Raw genomic sequence first — 19,905 nt, forward strand, 5'->3', positions numbered from 1 at the left:
TGATGTACTAGAATACGTTGGAAGACGCTTCACTGATGTACTAGAATACGTTGGAAGACACTTCACTGATGTACTAGAATACGTTGGAAGACGCTTCACTGATGTACTAGAATACGTTGGAAGACGCTTCACTGATGTACTAGAATACGTTGGAAGACGCTTCACTGATGTACTAGAATACGTTGGAAGACGCTTCACTGATGTACTAGAATACGTTGGAAGACACTTCACTGATGTACTAGAATACGTTGGAAGACACTTCACTGATGTACTAGAATACATTGGAAGACGCTTCACTGATGTACTAGAATATATTGGAAGACGCTTCACTGATGTACTAGAATACGTTGGAAGACACTTCACTGATGTACTAGAATACGTTGGAAGACACTTCACTGATGTACTAGAATACGTTGGAAGACACTTCACTGATGTACTAGAATACGTTGGAAGACACTTCACTGATGTACTAGAATACGTTGGAAGACACTTCACTGATGTACTAGAATACGTTGGAAGACACTTCACTGATGTACTAGAATACGTTGGAAGACACTTCACTGATGTACTAGAATATGTTGGAAGACACTTCACTGATGTACTAGAATACGTTGGAAGACACTTCACTGATGTACTAGAATACGTTGGAAGACACTTCACTGATGTACTAGAATACGTTGGAAGACACTTCACTGATGTACTAGAATACGTTGGAAGACACTTCACTGATGTACTAGAATACGTTGGAAGACACTTCACTGATGTACTAGAATACGTTGGAAGACACTTCACTGATGTACTAGAATACATTGGAAGACGCTTCACTGATGTACTAGAATACGTTGGAAGACACTTCACTGATGTACTAGAATACGTTGGAAGACACTTCACTGATGTACTAGAATACGTTGGAAGACACTTCACTGATGTACTAGAATACGTTGGAAGACACTTCACTGATGTACTAGAATACGTTGGAAGACGCTTCACTGATGTACTAGAATACGTTGGAAGACACTTCACTGATGTACTAGAATATACTGGAAGGTGCTTCACTGATGTACTAGAATATACTGGAAGGTGCTTCACTGATGTACTAGAATATATTGGAAGATGCTTCACTGATGTACTAGAATACATTGGAAGACGCTTCACTACTGTACTAGAATACGTTTATTAATTGCATTTATTCATTTTTTGACCGTTTTCAAACGTGCCTGTATACTTACTTCAGAACCTTTAATTCAGTCTCTACAAATGTTTTGTCTGAGATTTCTGTCTTTCTACTCTTGTGTGTGTTTAAGTTCCGAGCTATATTTTCTGTAGTTTGTACGTCTTCTGCCTGGGTAAGATGAAGACTTTTAATCAGCCACTATTTTAAAGTGTACGTGTTATTATCCCTAAAGGGTTGTGTATTGGATAGACTGCAGGGGTGCAGCTGTTTGATCTGTTCCCTTGCTGATTTTACTACTATCAGGGTAATGGCGCAGGTTAAATACAGGCTGAGCAGGTTTTATAAATGTTACAGGAAAACTATATTTAGAAATATATAGACAAATAAATGTATTAAGCAGGCAACTTATAAGTCTCTGCTTATGGTACCGAGTCGTCCTATGGGCCTCCCTCCCATTTTATTGAGGAACGTAGGTGAAAGGCAAAGGACCATAATTAGGACAACACTAAGATTGAAAAGAGAGAAATTAAATAAATTCAGAAGTAGTCTTTAGGTAATACTAAACCTGTGGTTTAAAAGCCTGAAGATTGTGGGAGCAGGGGAAGAGGTCCACAGTTTAAGGGTGCTCAGGAAGAATGAGTTTGAGTGGGAGAGAGTGTACCGAGTGTTGATTTCAACACCGTGAGGATGCAGGGAGAAGGAAGAGCATATAGCATGGAGAATTTGGACCTTGGGTGGAAGGAGAGAGGAGCAATGACCACAATAGTGTAGATAAAATAGAGGCAAGTGAGGTTGGAAACTAGAGGTGAGAGAAGGATCATCTATCAGATGACGGTGTTAACTGTCAGATTCAAAGTGAGGGCAAATTTCATACAACGCATCGCTGATTTTATCAGCACATTTTTAGTTTAGTGTCAAATATGGGAAAAGAACTTGAGGCAAACTTCTTTTACCTTCCAAATAATTTTTAGCCTGAGCATTCATTGGATCTATCACTATATAAACTATGCTTATACACATGCTCAACAATGAATAAGTTGCCAGCTCCATTCTCCTCTAATATTGCTAAAATAATCTGATGTTTGCCCATATCTTCACAAAATTACTTTGGCTCATTAAAACTATATTCTTTAGGTTGACTCGGAGGCACAAATTGTTTTTTTAAAAACTGTTCTTTTGACTCTCCAACATGGGCTTGAATTGCTGAATACAAAGGAAGCTGGTTTATTTCCTCCTCTCACATTCTGAGGGCTATTATGAATCCCAACAAACTGCTGAACAATTTCACTTGTCACTTGTCACAATGAATTAAAATGCAAACAAATGTCATCAATGAGATCTCATACCAGCAACATAAAACCCGTAGAACATGTTGAAGATTACCTGATGCCTCTGTAACATATACTCCAATTTTATGAAAAATATAAAGAGTGCACAAAGTGATCACATTTAGAATAGCAAAACAGTAACTACTCTTGTTTCCTGTACAGTCAGATTGTTTTCCCATATTTATAATTACAAGTCTCCTGCTGTTGTGGTTCCATGTTGTGGCTCTTGGAAACCATTACTATCCATCACTATCCATCCCTTGTGTTACCTAATGAAAACAATACTGTTCACAGTAATGCGATTTATCTGTGGTTTTCTTTAGCATTAGGATATATAGTTGACTGACCGTATGAAAAAGCCCTGAAGAATTGTTTTTCATTTTTACTAAATAGATATGGAAACTAATTCTAATACTGAATTTTTTACCGTGACGTTACTGCTTTGCACTTCGCTTCGCCTTGTGCCAAAATATTCAAAGTCTTATTCACTCTTGGCACGGTCAGTGACTGTAAATGTTCAACTCCCATTGTTCTCTCCTTTCAATGTATGTGTACAACAATAAAACAAAACCTGCAAGTTTTAGAGAAATTATGTGCAATTGTTATTTTTATAAATAAGAGTATATTAATAAATAGTGTACACACTCATTGGCATATCAGTTGAGTCACTTTGTAGGGCTGTTTTATCAGGCATTGTACAACAGTTAAGAGTGCCTGAATGGTTTATCAACACGTCATGGTTCTAACACCAATGTCCCTGAAACACACACTTGTCCATGTTATTATTTTGAACATGCATATTTATATTATTTTTACCATGTTCAGCATATAGGTAAGAAAGTATACTTCAGATGGGGGAACAGGCTCCAACAATCGAATTATTTTTAAATAAAACCATAATGACAGTGACGTTGGGGTGTTATCCGATTATAAAATGATATCACCAATTCAACGTTCTGCCATTTCCCCAAATCCCAACGGTGATTTTATTCTTTCTTTGGGAGTGTATTTCCACGATCTTTTTCTGTTTATTTGTAAAGCAAAACAGTTGGAAGTCAGAAGCATCCAAAACAGATGCCTTTAGAGTGGAAACTGAGTTTTGTCTTTATATATAATAAAATTTAATGTTAGTTGTGCAACTAAAATGATAATAAAGCCCTGGTTTACAAGCCATGTGAAGCTGTTTCAGTGCCTTTTTTTGGCAAGATGAGCATAATTTACATTAGAAATGCTATAATTTAGCTGATCAAAATCAAAATTTATCTTCCTACATTATAAAACACAAGTCAGTTGCTGTAACCTCAGATTTGCGTCAAAACAAACCATCTTTTACTAACCTGCCGGTAATAAAATGCTCAAACAGCAAATTGACAATTTCACTGCATGCAAAGTTAGATAAAAGAGAAAGCAAGAGACTAAACCTCAGTATTGTACTAAAACTCTTAAAATAAATGAAACACTGGCCAAGAAATGCCTATGATTAAATATTAATGTATACTGCTACAATATTACAATCCCAGAATTCCTGTGGTTGATCAGTTATCACGTGTTAATTCAACACTACTGCTGAAGCATTTCAGGCATGGAATTTAATGCCAAATTCATAAGCTTGTAACCCTTGTAAAGAAGTTGCTCCTTATGGTTGAATGGTGCACTGAATAGTAGCGCAAATTACACGGGCAACAGCAGGTAAGCTTGTTAATGGCTGTTCAGCAATGTTGACCAAAATGCCTCGGTTTAATGTTTCACCTGACATGTGCAAGGATCTTCCTCAATTAAAGCTGCCATTATAGTGGTCCTCAGAGCTGACTGAGTTCTTCAATGACGCATGTTGGTTTGTTACTCCATTTACAATGTTATTGGGGTGTTTTTTTTTAGGCTTCTACAGTTTTCTGTTCATTGACATTAACCTACCTTTTCCTTTTGTGTTCAGGTTTTTATTCAGAATATTTATGAGTAATGTTATTTTCAACTGTATGGAGATGAAAAGAGAAGGAAGGTGCATAGTCAACAATTCTTTCTGGCTGCAGAAAACTGAGATGATCCATCCACACTTGACACTCTATCCACTGGTAGTATCGCTGACATATGAACCACCTCAACATATCCCAGAAACAAAGCCATCCTTCAGATGAGGCATTAATCTGAGGTCTCATTTATCTGTTCAGGTGAGCATTAAGCATCCTATGGCACTACTGCTCAAAGGGTAGGAAGTTCTTCCAATGTTCTGGCCAGCATTTCTCCCTTAACGAATACCACCAGTGTTTGTGTCAGCTTGGCTTAGTTGATAGGCACTCATAGTTGAGTCAGAAGGTTATGGGTTTGGGGTTTTAGCTCCACTCTAGGACATAAGCACATAATCTAGGCTGACACTGCAAATTAACACTGGGGTGTGCTCATTGTTTAATGACATCCAAAAGGTGGCACCACAGACAAAGACCATGTCTGCCTATTCTGGTGGTGACAGATGGACATCAAAGATCCTGTGTCACTATTTGAAGAATAGAAGGTTCTCCTTGAGTGCTAGCTAACATTTCCTTTCAATTGACCCCGTCAAAAAGAGATAAACTGGTCATTCAATTTGTGAGATCTTCTTGTGCATAAAATGGCTGCCACGTTTGCCTACAAAGGTTACTGCGGTTCATTTAACGTATGTAATGTTTCTGGGATTTTGCCTAAATAGTTACTGCACTCCAAAAGTAATTCAATATGTGAGATATTTTGGCAACATGATGAGGCGTTACATAAATGCAAGTATTCTTTTATTTTCAGTGTTTGAGATGGCTGCAGCCAACCACGCCTTCCCTGACCAATCTCTGACACCTGTAACAGGAAGACCTGCAGCCATGCTCCATAATAAGGGGGAAATGGCAGCTGCTTCAATTAGCCATCTTGCAATCTCCATCAGCTTCCCTGAACAGCAGCACCAGCAGTACAGAAGTTGCTTTCTTTCACTTTTGGCTTTCACGAGTTGCAAGAAGCAGTCAATTGCACCCACAAAGCCGTTTGGGGCCAACATCTACAGTGCAGTGGCGAATGTAATAACTTTTAACCACTGGTAGCAGGTAAAGACAGGTAAGTAAACTGCGAGAGAATCAAATTCAGATTTGGTTTGTCAGGATTTCCTTAACATTTGGTAGAATTCTCCTATCATGGATCTTAGAAGCTTGGTTTAAGTATCTGTGATGATAAGTTTAACATCAGTAATAATTAGGATGCTTGGGGGAATTATTAGGGATGCAATATATGAATGCTTGGATAGAGAAGGACATATTAGGGTCATCCAACATGGTTTCATAAAAAGGTCATGTCTTACAAATTTAATTATATTTTTTAAAGAATTTACAAAGTTGGTGGTTGAGGGAAGCCTAGTAGACATTGTCTGCTTAGACTTCCAAAAAGCTCTTGATAAGGTACCACAGAAGAGGCTTCTCTATAACATCGAAGCCTCCGGTATTAGTGGTAATATATTGAGCTGGATTGAGAACTGGCTGGCAGGACGTAGGAAAAAAGTAGTTATAGATGGATTTGGATCTGTTTGGAGACCAGTCACCAGTGGTGTCCCGCAGGGATCAGTGTTGGGACTGTGGCACTCTACTATTTTTATTACTGAATGAATCTAGGTGTTGGGGGCACGATCTGCAAATTTGCAGATGATACCAAGAGCTGTGTGAGCATTAGGACTGTAGATGATGCTCGTCTGCTTCAGGCAGATCTTAATATGTTGGGAGGTTGGGCTCATGACTGGCAAATGATGTCTAACTTGGATAAGTGCAGTGTTATGATGTGGGCAGGGCAAATGCTCAATATCCATACACCCTTCAGGGAAAAGCATTAAAGAAGGTGGAGATTGAAAGAGATTTGGGCATTCTAGTGCATACATCTTTAAAGGTACATGAGCAATACCGTGAAGTGATAGCTAGAACAAATAGGGTGTTGTGGTATATTCATAGGACAACTGAGTACAAGACGAGGCATACTGTTTTGTCCTTGTACAAGACCTTGGTCAGGCCTCACTTGGAATACTGTGTCCAGTTTTGGTCTCCTCACATGGTGGGTGATATTGAGGCTTTGGAGAGAGTGCAGAGGAGGGCCACTAGTCTAATTCCCAGTCTAAAGCATCTTAGTTATCAAGGTAGGCTAAAAGAGTTATGACTCTACACTTTAGAGAAGTGTAGACTTAGAGGTGATCTAATTGAGGTTTATAAGATAATGAAGGGAATATTTTGTATACCAGTTGACAGTTTAAATCCATTAAATAGGTTAGGCAGGACCGGGGTCACAAATTTAAGTTGTATAAGGCTAGATCTAGGTTAGATATCAGGAGGTGGCTCTTTTCCCAGAGAATAGTGGACCTCTGGAACAGGCTGCCAGCTCGTGCGGTGGACGCTGATTCGCTAAATTCCTTCAGGCGAGAGCTGGACCTGTTTCTGGCTGGGGCGGAGATCACCTCTTACAGAAGGTTCGTACTGCAGGGAATTCAGGGCCGAAGTGATCTCCTGGGCTAGTTTCAATTACCTATGTCGGCCAGTGTCGGGAGGAGCAGAGAGCGGCTGTACAGTGAGTACTTAAACTCACTTTCGCGGGCTTTTTTAGAGGCTTACCAATCTCTCAGACCGGCGGCGGCTTTCCGGAGCCACATCACGATTCAAAAAGTGACGTGGGCAAGAGGAAGCAGCTGATTGGGTGAGTACGGCCAGGTGAGTATTTATACTACTCTCTAGTTCGACAGTTAAAATTAATAGTTTATAAAATTTAGAAGTTCTTAATTTTTGTGGTTATAGTTTCTAAGGTCTCTGTTGTCTATCAGGGAGTGCTAGAAACCAAGGGCCCTTGAGTATATCATTTAATTGTAGTGTAATTAGTGGTATTGATTTGATTTAAATTAATTTAAGGGTAAGTCATGGCAGGACAGCTCGGCCCCGTGGCATGCTCCTCCTGCGCTATGTGGGAAATCAGGGAGACTTCCTGTGTCCCTGATGACCATGTGTGCGGGAAGTGTATCCAGCTGCAGCTACTGACAGACCGCATTGCGGCGCTGGAGCTGTGAATGGATACATACTGGAGCATTTGCGATGCTGAGGACATCATGGGTAGCACATTTAGGGAGCTGGTCACACCGCAAGTAAAGGCTGCATAGGCAGGAAGGGAATGGGTGACCACCAGGCAGAGTAGTAGGTGTAGGCAGGTAGTGCAGGGGTCCCCTGTGGCCATCCCCCTCTCAAACAGATATTCCACTTTGGATATTGTTGAGGGAGATGGCTTATTGGGGGAAGGCAGCAGCAGCCAACTTCCTGGCACTATGGGTGGTTCTGCTGCACAGGATGGGAGGAAGAAGACTGGGAGAGCTATAGTGATAGGGGATTCTATTGTAAGGGGAATAGATAAGCGTTTCTGCGGCCGCAAACGAGACTCCAGGATGGTATGTTGCCTCTCTCGTGCAAGGGTCAAGGATGTCTCGGGGCGGCTGCAGGGCATTCTGGATGGGGAGGGTGAACAACCAGTTCTCGTGGTGCACATAGGTAAAAAATGGGATGAGGTCCTAAAAGTTGAATATAGGGAGTTAGGAGGTAAATTAAAAAATAGGACCTCAAAGGTAGTAATCTCAGGATTGCTACCAGTGCCACGTGCTAGTCAGAGCAGAAATAGAAGGATATTTGAGATGAATACGTGGCTAGAAGAATGGTACAAGGGGGAGGGATTCAAATTCCTGGGACATTGGAACCGGTTCTGGGGGAGGTGGGACCAGTACAAACTGGACGGTTTGCACCTGGGCGGGACCGGGACCGAGACCGATGTCCTGGGGGAGTGTTTGCTAGTGCTATTGGGGAGGGTTTAAACTAAAATGGCAGGGGGTTGGGAACCTGTGCAGGGAGACAGAGGAAAGGAAAGCAAGGATAGAAACAAAAGACAGGAAGGTGAAAAGCAAAAGTGGAAGGCAGAGAAATCAGGGGTGTAAATCAAACAGGGCTACAGTAAATAATAATTCTTAAAGGACTAAGAGTGTTTAAAAAAACAAGCCTGAAGGCTTTGTGTCTTAATGCGAGGAGCATTTGTAATAAGGTGGATGAATTAGCTGCGCAAATAGATTTAAACGGATATGATGTAATTGGAATTACAGAGACATGGCTCCAGGGTGACTAAGGCTGGGAATTCAACATCCAGGGGTATTCAATACTCGGGAAGGACAGGCAAAAAGGAAAAGGAGGTGGGGTAGCATTGCTGGTTAAAGAGGAGATTAACACAATAGTAAGGAAGGATATTAGCTCTGATGATGTGGAATCTGTATGGGTAGAGCTGAGAAATACCAAGGGGCAGAAAACATTAGTGGGAGTTGTATACAGACCCCCAAACAGTAATGCTGAGGTTGGGGATGGCATTAAATGGGAAATTAGAGATGCGTGCAATAAGGGCACAGCAGGTATCATGGGTGACTTTAATCTACATATAGATTGGGCTAACCAAATTAGTAACAATACTGTGGAGGAGGAATTCCTAGAGTGTATATAGGATGATTTCCTGGACCAATATGTCGAGGAACCAACTAGAGATCAGGCCATCTTAGACTCGGTATTATGTAATGAGAGAGGATTCATTAGCAATGTTGTTGTGCGAGGCCCCTTGGGGAGGAGCGATCATAATATGACAGAATTTTTCATTAAGATGGAGAGTGAAGTAGTTGACTCAGAGACTAGGGTCCTGAATTTAAATAAAGGAAACTACGGTGGTATGAGGCGCGAGTTGGCTAGGATGGATTGGGGAACGTTACTTAAAGGGTTGACGGTGGATAGGCAATGGCAAACATTTAAAGATCGCATGGATGAACTACAGAATTTGTTCATCCCTGTTTGGCATAAAAATAAAACAAAGAAGGTGACTCAACTGTGGCTAACGAGGGAAATTAGGGATAGCATAAGATCCAAGGAGAGGACATATAAATTGGCCAGAAAAAGCAGCAGAACTGAGGATTGGGAACAGTTTAGGATTCAGCAAAGGAGGACAAAGGGATTAATTAAGAGGGGGAAAATAGAATATGAGAGTAAGCTTGCAGGGAACATAAAAACTGACTGTAAAAGCTTCTATTGATATGTGAAGAGAAAAAGATTGGTGCAGTCAAGCATCGGTCCCTTGCAGTCAGAATTGGGAATTTATAATGGGGAGCAAAGAAATGGCTGAACAATTAAATACATACTTTGGTTCTGTCTTCACAAAGGAGGACACAAATAACCTTCCAGAGATTTCGGGGAACATAGGGTCTAATGAGAGGGAGGAATTGAATGAAATCAGTATTTGTAGGGAAATGGTGTTATGGAAATTGACGGGATTGAAGGCCGATAAATCCCCAGAGCCTGATAATCTACATCCTAGGGTACTTAAGGAAGTGGCCCTAGAAATAGTAGATGCATTGCTGGTCATCTTCCAAAATTCTATAGACTCTGGAATAGTTCCCATGGATTGGAGGGTAGCTAATGTAACCCTACTATTTAGAAAAGGTGGTAGAGAGAAAACGTGGAATTATAGACCGCTAAGCCTGACATCGGGAGTGGGGGAAATGCTAGAGTCCATTATAAAAGATGTAATAGCAGAGCACTTGGAAAACAATGACAGGATTGGACAAAGTCAACATGGATTTACAAAAGGTAAATCATGCTTGCCTAATCTACTGGAATTTTTTGAGGATGTAACTGGTAGAATAGATAAGCGAGAACCAGTGGATGTGGTGTATTTGGACTTTCAGAAGGCTTTTGATAAGGTCCCACATAAGAGATTGGCATGCAAAGTTAAGGCACATCGGATTGGGGGTAAGGTACTGACTTGGATAGAGAACTGGTTGGCAGACAGGAAGCAAAGAGTTGGAATAAATGCGTTTTTTTCCAAGTGGCAGGCAGTGACTAGTGGGGTACCGCAGGGATCGGTGCTAGGACCCCAGCTATTCACAATATATATTAATGATCTAGATGAGGGAACTAGATATAATTTCTCCAAGTTTGCAGATGACACAAAGCTGGGTTGACGTGTGTGCTGTGAGGAGGATGCAGAGAAACTCCAGTATGATTTGGACAGATTGGGTGATTGGGCAGATGCATGGCAGATGCAGTATAATGTGGATAAATGCGAGGTTATTCACTTTGCTGGCAAAAACAGGAAGACAGATTATTATCTGAACGGCAATAAATTGGGAAAAGGGGAAGTGCAACGAGACCTGGGTGTCCTTGTGCACCAGTTGTTGAAGGTAAGCATGCAGGTGCAGCAGGCAGTTAAGAAGGCAAATGGTATGTTGGCCTTGATAGCGAGAGGATTCGAGTACAGGAGCAAGGGTGTCTTGCTGCAGTTGTACAGGGCCTTGGTGAGACCACACCTTGAGTATTGTGTGCAGTTTTGGTCACCTTATCTGAGGAAGGATGCTCTTGCCAGGGAGGGAGTGCAGCGAAGATTCACCAGACTGATACCTGGGATGGCAGGAATGACGTATGAAGAAAGATTGAGTCGATTAGGCTTATATTCGCTAGAGTTTAGAAGAATGAGAGGGGATCTCATTGAAACTTATAAAATTCTAACAGGACTCGACAGACTAGATGCAGGAAGGATGTTCCCGATGGCGGGGGAGTCCAGAACCAGGGGTCACAGTCTAAGGATAAGGGGTAAGCCATTTAGGACTGAGATGAGGAGGAATTTCTTCACCCAGAGAGTGGTGAACCTGTGGAATCCTTTACCACAGAAGGCAGTGGCGGCCAATTCATTAAATATATTCAAGAAGGAGTTAGATATATTTCTTAAGGCTAAAGGGATCAAGGGATCCGGGGAGAAAGCAGGGACAGGGTACGGAATTTGGATGATCAGCCATGATCTTATTAAATGGCGGAACAGGCTCGAGGGGCCGAATGTCCTACTCCTGCTCCTATCTTCTATGTTTCTATGTTATATGGATCAGAGAGGAATTTCCCAGACATTATCCCCCCAAATTGGCCTGGATTGTTGATCTTTTTTTGCCTCTCCCAGGAGATCCCATGGTTTCGGGTGGGGTGGAGCGTGTATATACTGTGATACACAAGGCATCACAATTGTGTGAGACAGGCTGGATGGACCAAAGGATCTTTACCTGTCCGTCATTGTTCATATGTTCGTATGTGATGCTTCTATTAATCCACATAAGGTTTTGTCAGGCTCCCTTCCTAAATTGGGAGAAGGAAATGATCTTCCAAAGACCTTCTGGCAAATTAAGGTGAAAGATTGCTATGAATGCGGTGTAGATATATGCAGCTTGGTTTGAAACTTAGATGTCCTGCCAATTTTGGAATATCTATATCATACAAGGCTTGTTGATGGAAGCCTTTCTGCTTGTGAAGAGGAACTCCTTTCTCCAAGAATTATAACTATTCACTATCCAAGCCTTTGTTGACAGTGGGAAAGAGATTGGCTCAGTGTACACTTAACAGTACAAAGAATTTTGATTTTCTTCGTCAGTCAGGGATCTCGTTGCTATCTCCATCTCTAAATTCCTCCTGGACCCCAAGCAAATAGATTAAATTCAGAAAATAATCAACTGCTCCAACAGAATGATAGACAGTTGAGAGACTGGACTCTTTCGACTCTCTAAATGTCAAAAGTTTATGGACAGTTCTTACTGAGATGACATTCTGGTGAATCCCATTATTGGCAAAGGAGATTCATGAGCTCTAACTGTTTACAGCTGTTGGCTCTGGCCATAATGTTACTAAGTGGTTCTATAACTGATCTGGAAAGAGTCATTGCAGAACATGAAAAACTCTGCATTTGTTCCTGGAATGAATTATTGTGCTGTGCGCCATCCATAATTGTTGCAGACTAAGGGCTCAAATTTCATCGGGCCGTTGAGGCGGGATTGGAGGCATGTGGGGTGTTAAAATCGCGAAATTGGGGGCCACGAACCCAACCCGCCTCCATGCCCGTTTCACAGGAGGCGGGTACCCGACCTGTGCTGGGAGCCGCCTCCCCGAGGCGGGAAGGGGATTAGTGCCAATTAACTGCCTGTTAACAGGTAGTTAACAGGCAGTTTTTAGCCTAATCCCTATTTTTATCCCTGAAGTGTGGGCTTCCCGACAGTTTCAAACCACGCCAAGTTAGCGAGGTGGACCGTCGGGCTGAAGGACTTGGAGGGTTCGAGATGTCCGGTGTTCAGGTGAGTGATGAGTGCAGAGGTAAGTGTGTTTGGTGTGTGTAAAGTGTTTAAAGAAGTTTTACTTACCTTTACTTAATAATGCAGCCTTCCTTCCTTCAGGTCTCAGGAGTCCCTCATCTCACCGGCACAGAAAGCAGAATGGCCACGAGCTGTCAAAATCTGCAGGCTCTGCTTTCTGTTCTGGAGAGATCTCTAAATCAGCCTGAGAGGAAGGAATTAACTTAGAGTACAGATTGTCAGTGTTTGACAGCTTCAAAGAGCTGTCAAACGCTGATATTTCATCTGTCAAAAGCTCGACAGATGAAATGTCAATCTGTGACATCATCTGTTGCCGGGTGGCCCTTAATTGGCCTGCTGAGCCCGCCCAGCGGGCTCAACAAGGTCAATCAGGGGAAAATCGAGTGGGTTGGCCACAACTTGATAGAGGTGGGACTACAACCCCAAAAGTGGGAGTCCCGCCTCCTACTCGCCTCCATTGATAAAATCCAGCCCCATGTCTTGAAAGTAGAGAATGACCAGATAAACAGCCTTTGATTGTAGTACTTTTATGTGCCAGTGAGACAATGCGAGTTCAAAGGCCTTGAGGTGTAGTTGCTCTGCAGGTGGATGCAAATTCCTATTTGGAAAGCAGCCTTCAAGATTAAAATGTCGAAGACAATGTTTTTTTTTTGATCAGACACTTAAGTCCGAGAGGTGTGACATCAATAAGCACTTGAAACAATATCAAAACAGTGGAATTGAGCTGGATTGGTATAAATGTTATATCATAAGACAGTAGTGGAATGCAATGATACGTAACAGGTAGCAATTATATTAAACTAACCAAAAATAGCCGATATTCTTATTGTGAAGTTATTTCTTCTTTCCTGGAGTGGTCTTTAGAAAATGCAGTTTGAGATACCGCCATCTGTGACTGCCTGGAACTTGTTAGCTCACCTTCTGGGGTCGGAGAGGAATTTCCCAGAGTGTTATTTCCCCCTAAATTAGCCTAGGGTTTCTTTCCTCCAGTGTTTATCTGTCTTTCATGGGGGAAGGGGATAGATGAGGATCCTGTTGTACATGAGTTGCACCATGAAAGTATTGAACAGCTGATCATAGAATCATAGAATATTACAGCACAGAAGGAGGCCATTCGGCCCATCGAGTCTGCACCGGCTCTTTTGAAGAGCAATCCAGTTAGTCCCACTCCCCCCACTCTTTCCCATATTCCTGCAATGTTTTCTCCTTGAAGTATTTATCCAATTCCCTTTTGAAAGCTACTATTGAATCTGCTTCCACCACCTTATCAGGCAGTGTATTCCAAATCCTAACCACTCGTTGCGTAAAAAAGTTCTTCCTCATGTCACCTCTGGTTCTTTTGCCAATCACTTTAAATCTGTGCCCTCTGGTTATCGACCCTTCCATCATTGGAAACAGTTTCTCTTTATTTACTTTATCTAAACCCTTCATGATTTTAAACACCTCTATCAAATCGCCTCTCGGCCTTCTCTGCTCTATGGGGAACAACCTCAGCTTCCCCAGTCTATCACGTAACTATAATCCCTCATCCCTGGAACCATTCCAGTAAATCTCTTCTGTACCCTCCCCAAAGCCTTTCCTATGTTTTCATACGTTTCATATAATGCAGTTTAGATGTAGCCAATTCCAGAAAATATAACCGCCATACTTCATATTTCCTTTTTTTTCATTTAACATAGACAAATAGAACTAATTTTCTAGAACTGAGTGCAAGTCTAGGTAATGTACCCATTTATTACAATATAAATAAATGTGGTGAGAGTCTTCATCTGGCTGCCAGCAAACGCTCAAATGATCTTGGACTCCTCAGCAAATCTATTCTTTTATATTACCAATACCAGAATATCAATTTAAAACCTAATAGAAAATTGAAAAAGAAATTGCTAGACATTCTTGGATCGAAACAATATCTGTATTTGTATTCCACTGGTGAAGTAGACAATTGTGGAATTAAAATATCATCAAATATATACTTTGCCATGCAAAGTCCTCTATTTAAAAATATATATTTGAATGACGTATTATGTGGTGAATTGTAGTTATCTGCTTATTCTATTACAGTTTGGATCATACTTTTCACTGAAATCCAGAACTATAAAAGTTCACAGCACATAAGGAAGCCCTTGGGCCCATCGTGTTTGTGCCGGCTTTTTACTAGAGCAATCCAAAACTAACTCTACTGCCCTGCTCTCGCCCCATAGCTCGGTGCCTTCCTCTGCTTCAAATATTTATTCAATATTCCCTTAAGATATGCACTAATCGCTGCATCAACCACTTTTATAGCAAAACATTTTGTGCTCCTGCATAAAGAAACTTCGCCTAACCCCTCACTTCACCATCAATTGCTCTCCAAACAATAAAATAGTCTTTCCCTAGTCATTCCAACAAAACGTGTCGTAATTTGTTTAACTCTCTTAAATCTCCTTTTAGCTTTCTCTGCTTCAAAGGAAATAATCTCAAGTCTCTCCTCATAACTGTGGAAGGATTGCCTTGTGCTCCTATGAGATGTTTTGAAATCTGTGGAAATGTCTGTTTTGAGCGTGGTATTAACTTATGTTCAGCTCAAACAAAGTTATAAAAGTTCTGTATTCACAAATGAATAAAATAGCAGTTTCCCATCCCTGGTATCATCTTGATAAATCTATGCCATATGCGCTCTATCGTTTTAATGCTCTTTCTATAATGGGGAACCCAAAACTACACACACTATTTGTATAACTATGGCCTTACCAATGCTTTGTACAAAGTTATCTTTACTCTTGTACTCCATGCTAATATTTACTAAACCCAAATTGCTTTTGGCCTTTTATAATAACTTTATCTATCTGCACTTGCACACCAAAACATTTTTTCAGTACATTATTATATAGCTTGCTTTATGTCATAACAAATTTCATACAAGAATTGCCATTTAGCAAATGCTCAAATGATCTTGGGATCCAGATTGTGATTGATAGGATCAGTCCTTCCTTCCCCCACCACCTCCAATTTCCCACTTGCTCTATGCATTTACTCTGATCTATTCCATTGAAACACTGGGATGAACTGGGTGGGAAAGGGAATTGGAACAGATGCATGGGGATTGGGAAAGGCGACAGGTTGACAGACATGCAGCATTAGGAGAGGAAATTAGTTTGTTTTTCTAGTGTGTTCAAATTCAGCTTCTGTTGACAGTGTCACCTTGGAGTAAATGTACCACAGCCCTGCAAAGCATGACCAACCGGGTTCAAATCTGATATCCAGCAACAGAATCCAGATGGTCGTGCTTTATAGGGTTGCAGTTCCATCAATGAAGCCATGATAGGAGACTACTATTGAACTCTCAAAACCATTATTAGTTAAGACATCTATGATAGGTAATCAGGCACGTAAAATTTATCGAGGGCTTGCCCAGAAAAAAAACATGAGCTTTGCGCATCATCAACTTTGTTGGTTCAAGTACTGCAGTTGGCTTTCACCAACATGAATTTAACACAAACATACCTAAACAATTTCAGATATTTTCCTATGTTATAATAGGTCAGCTATTGAACTAATGAATACAACCTCATTTACATAGAATTAAATTAAAATATACAGCACAGAAACAGGCCATTCGGCCTAACCAGTCCATGATGGTGTTTATGCTCCACTCGAGCCTACTTCCATCCTTCCTTATCTAACTCTATCAACATAACCCTCTTCCCTCCTCCCTCATCTGCTTATCTAGCTCCCACTTTAATGCATCTATACTATTTGCCTCAACCACTCCCTGTGGTAGCGAGTTCCACATTCTCACCACTCTCTGGGTAAAGAAGTTTCTCCTGAATTCCCTATTGGATTTCTTGGTGTCTATCTTATATTGAGGCCTCTAGTTTTGCTCTTCCCCACAAGTGGAAACACTCTCTCTGTATCTACTCTATCAAACTCTTTCATTTTAAAGACCTCTATTAGGTCACCCCTTAGCCTTCTCTTTTCAAGATGGGTGTAACCTTGCAGTTCTGGTATCACTTGATGCCTTTTTTTGTGTTCCTGTACATTTCTCGGTGTAAATGTGGATTGTATATTTACAAAATAGCAAGAGTTTGGAGCATTCTCCTATATTAGATTTATGTAGTGACCCAAATAGACCAATGAAAAAATTCAAACTTTCACTTTGAATATGTCTAGAGTGTTTTGTGGATACCAGGAATAATAATATAATTTAGTTTTATAAGTTTCCCTTTGTTTCGTTCAAAGTTAATGAAAATAATTAAAAAATAAAAATAAAATAATTTCAAATAAGTGAAGTAACTACAGAATTAATTAAGATTTTACTTACTTTGTTGTTTCTGTCGTGCCTTGTCACATATGGCAGGTCTCTGATAGATCTTTTTACCATCAGGCAGGGAGCAATCATTGGTGCAAACTACTACTCCTAGACAGGATTTCTTCAGAATGTGGCAGTTGTGGTTGTTGGTATTCCTCATGGCCCACCCGCTCTGATGTCTTTGTGCATTTTTATCATCAGCACTATAAATACATTTTACATAGGAATCTGTCCATTCCTGGAAACTATCCAATTGATGCACATCCTTTGAAGAGAAATTAAACAATAATTAAAATGTAGTTGCTTTCTATTATACATGTGCTTTCAATCACAATCTGCAGTGAAAATGAAATTGTCAGAAACACCTGTAGTGTAGAGAGTTATTCATAATAATGTCTCTAATTTTGACAAAATCATCCAGATAGATTTAGATCCATTGTTTTTTTCATGAGTTGATTTCTATTCAGAGCTTGGCTTTAATTAACTTTATTAACTAATACATCTGTCGGAAAACACGATCATCTGTCGTACCAAAGAACTTTGTTTTGAGAATGTTTTTGAAAGATACATTAAAGCAAAATGTCATATATCAAAGGGCAATCAAAGAGATGTTTAATATTATTAGTCTAAAACAATTAGGGTAAAAATTCCAAAAATTGTACTGTGTATTACGATATATGGACAATATAATATTTTCAGGTATGGGTTATATCTTAATACCTTATAACAGGAAATCCCTAGTCCAATTTTATCTGCAGGATGTCTTGTGTTATTTGAAAAAGAAATGCTACAATTCATTGCAGTTCCTTTTTCAAAAGATACAGAAAAAACGGATTTAACATCTTTATGTTTAATATTTTAAACTGTACTTAGTAAAGCATAATGTTAAGCTATCAATGGGAAATGTTTTGGAGAAGTACTGTGCCTGATGCAGAAGCAGCTGGATTAATATCTACAATGCCAAAAGATGCTAAAGCGTTCTAGGTTAATAAAGGAGGAAGTGGCGCTTATATTGTGCCTGACATGTGCCTCCAAAGTGCTTCACGGCCACTGAATTGCTCTTTTTTTGGAAGTGTTACATAGGCACATTTGGTAGCCATATGCCAGGACATGAATATTCCTGCTCTTCTTCAAATATTGCTGTGGAATCTTTTAAATCCACTCTCTTTCTTACCCTAAGGACAATATTTCCATCAATGCAGCACCCCTGCAGCATTGTACTGAAGGGGCCCAGATGAGATGTTCACCCTGAGTGGGTGCACCACCTTCTGACTCAAAGGCCAGAGTTCTGCCACCTTAGCCAAACTGACAATAGTCAGTAAACTCCGCTCTCCTACAGCGGCCAGGTTCAGAAACTTTTCCTCGTCGGTTGTGATGGTCTCGCCTCCTGTAAAATGCTAATTGAGGAATGGACGAACACAAACCGATCGCTTTACGCTACTTCTTGTAACTGTTTGATTTTCAGTTGGCGAGACTGTTTGAGAATCATTCTGCATCGCCACTGCATTGTGATATGTGAAAAAATTTCAGGGCACCACTTGCCCATTTAGGTTGCAGTCTCTGTCAGGGAGTTAGTGACCAAAACGTACAGATTGTACATTTGCTACGATTGTAATTTCCTTGTGTGGTCGCTTTGTACGGCTTAAAACACGGTCAGAAAATAATCTAAATATTCCTCGACGAAATGTTTCTAATTTTTACAAACGAAACTACTAAACGATAAGGGGGAGGGGGGGGCAGAATCCATAACTAAATCCCTAAGTAACTGTAAAGACGGGGTGTGAGAGTGCGCCTTATAATGTGCAAAATATTTTGATCTATACTCGGTAACGCTTAACTGAGAGGAACACATAGGTCATGTACACACATTTCTGGGGATTCTGCACTTTCCCCTCACAGTATCGAGCAATACGACCCTTTGGAACGGTTATTTTAACACACTTTTTAAATGCGTAAGACCTCTGGAAATAGTTCCATTTATTACAAAAAATAAAATTACTAAAGGGATGGAGGCATCAATTCGCATTGAATTTGTGATGAAGGTTTTATCTCTGGAATTAAAATAAATTTCCGTTGGTATATTAATACGCACTCCAATTTAATCGCGCGTATTTGTCATATATACGAGAAGGTAGAAAACAAGTTACAGGTTACGCTTTAATAAATAGGCGGCCAGATGTTGCTCACAGGAGCTGATGTTGTGGGAAGCCCCTAATTCCAAGAAGCTACACTCACCTGGGGCAGTTTGGGGTCGTTAATGTCCCAAGATGTCAGTGATTCGTGTGAAGAAATGTAGTCGGAGTTTGGGAAACAATGCTCGCCGCTTTTCAACATCCTCTTGAGGTGTTTTGCTTGTGCAAGCACAAACCAAAGACTCCCACGTATCCCCCAAGAGCCTCTTTCAGAAATCCAGAACCGGTTTCGTTGAGAGACTTGAATTCTCCTCTGAAAAGCAGTTACAAGATAAGTATCAATTGTGCATTGCTGACAAAACTCGTTCTGTGGAATAGCTTGTGTTTTCGATGATAACAGGTCACAACTCGAGCAAATGATTTTACATGCGCAAAGGAAAACAAAAAACTAAATCACTTTTTATTTTCCAAAAGAGCATCTTCCTAACAGATATATATATATTATAATAATAATTGTTATCTGGTCAATAAGATCCACGACAATTCAAGAAGTTCAGACCCTACTTTAAAAAACAGTGATGTGGAGATGCCGGTGTTGGACTGGGGTGGACAAATGGGAGAAGTCACACAACACCAGGTTATAGTCCAACAGCTTTATTTGAAATCACAAGCTTTCGGAGCGCTGCTCCTTCGTCACTTCACTTCACCTGAAGCTGTTGGACTATAACCTGGTGTTGTGTGACTTCTCACATTTAAAAAACAGTAGCTGATCCTACGAGAGGAGCTGTGATCCTGTCTATCTCGAT

The 19,905-nt window shown here is 40.5% G+C and overlaps 1 protein-coding gene across 1 annotated transcript in view; it reads right to left on the minus strand.

Annotated features, from left to right (window-relative positions):
* LOC147112325 (chorion-specific transcription factor GCMa-like) overlaps positions 1-19,409 on the minus strand; it is a 31,680-nt gene extending 12,271 nt beyond the window's left edge. Inside the window, exons 1-2 of the mRNA XM_085996472.1 lie at positions 19,203-19,409; positions 16,980-17,232 (exon numbers count right to left, since the gene is read on the minus strand). Of these exons, the coding sequence (XP_085852598.1) occupies positions 16,980-17,232; positions 19,203-19,301 (352 nt within the window). The 5' untranslated portion in view covers positions 19,302-19,409. The remainder of the gene's footprint in view (positions 1-16,979; positions 17,233-19,202) is intronic.
* Between the last annotated feature and the right edge of the window lie 496 nt (positions 19,410-19,905).

This window comes from Somniosus microcephalus, chromosome 9 (genome assembly GCF_052327205.1).
Source record: "Somniosus microcephalus isolate GS21.2 chromosome 9, FLI_Smic_1.0, whole genome shotgun sequence".
NCBI lineage: Eukaryota > Metazoa > Chordata > Chondrichthyes > Squaliformes > Somniosidae > Somniosus > Somniosus microcephalus.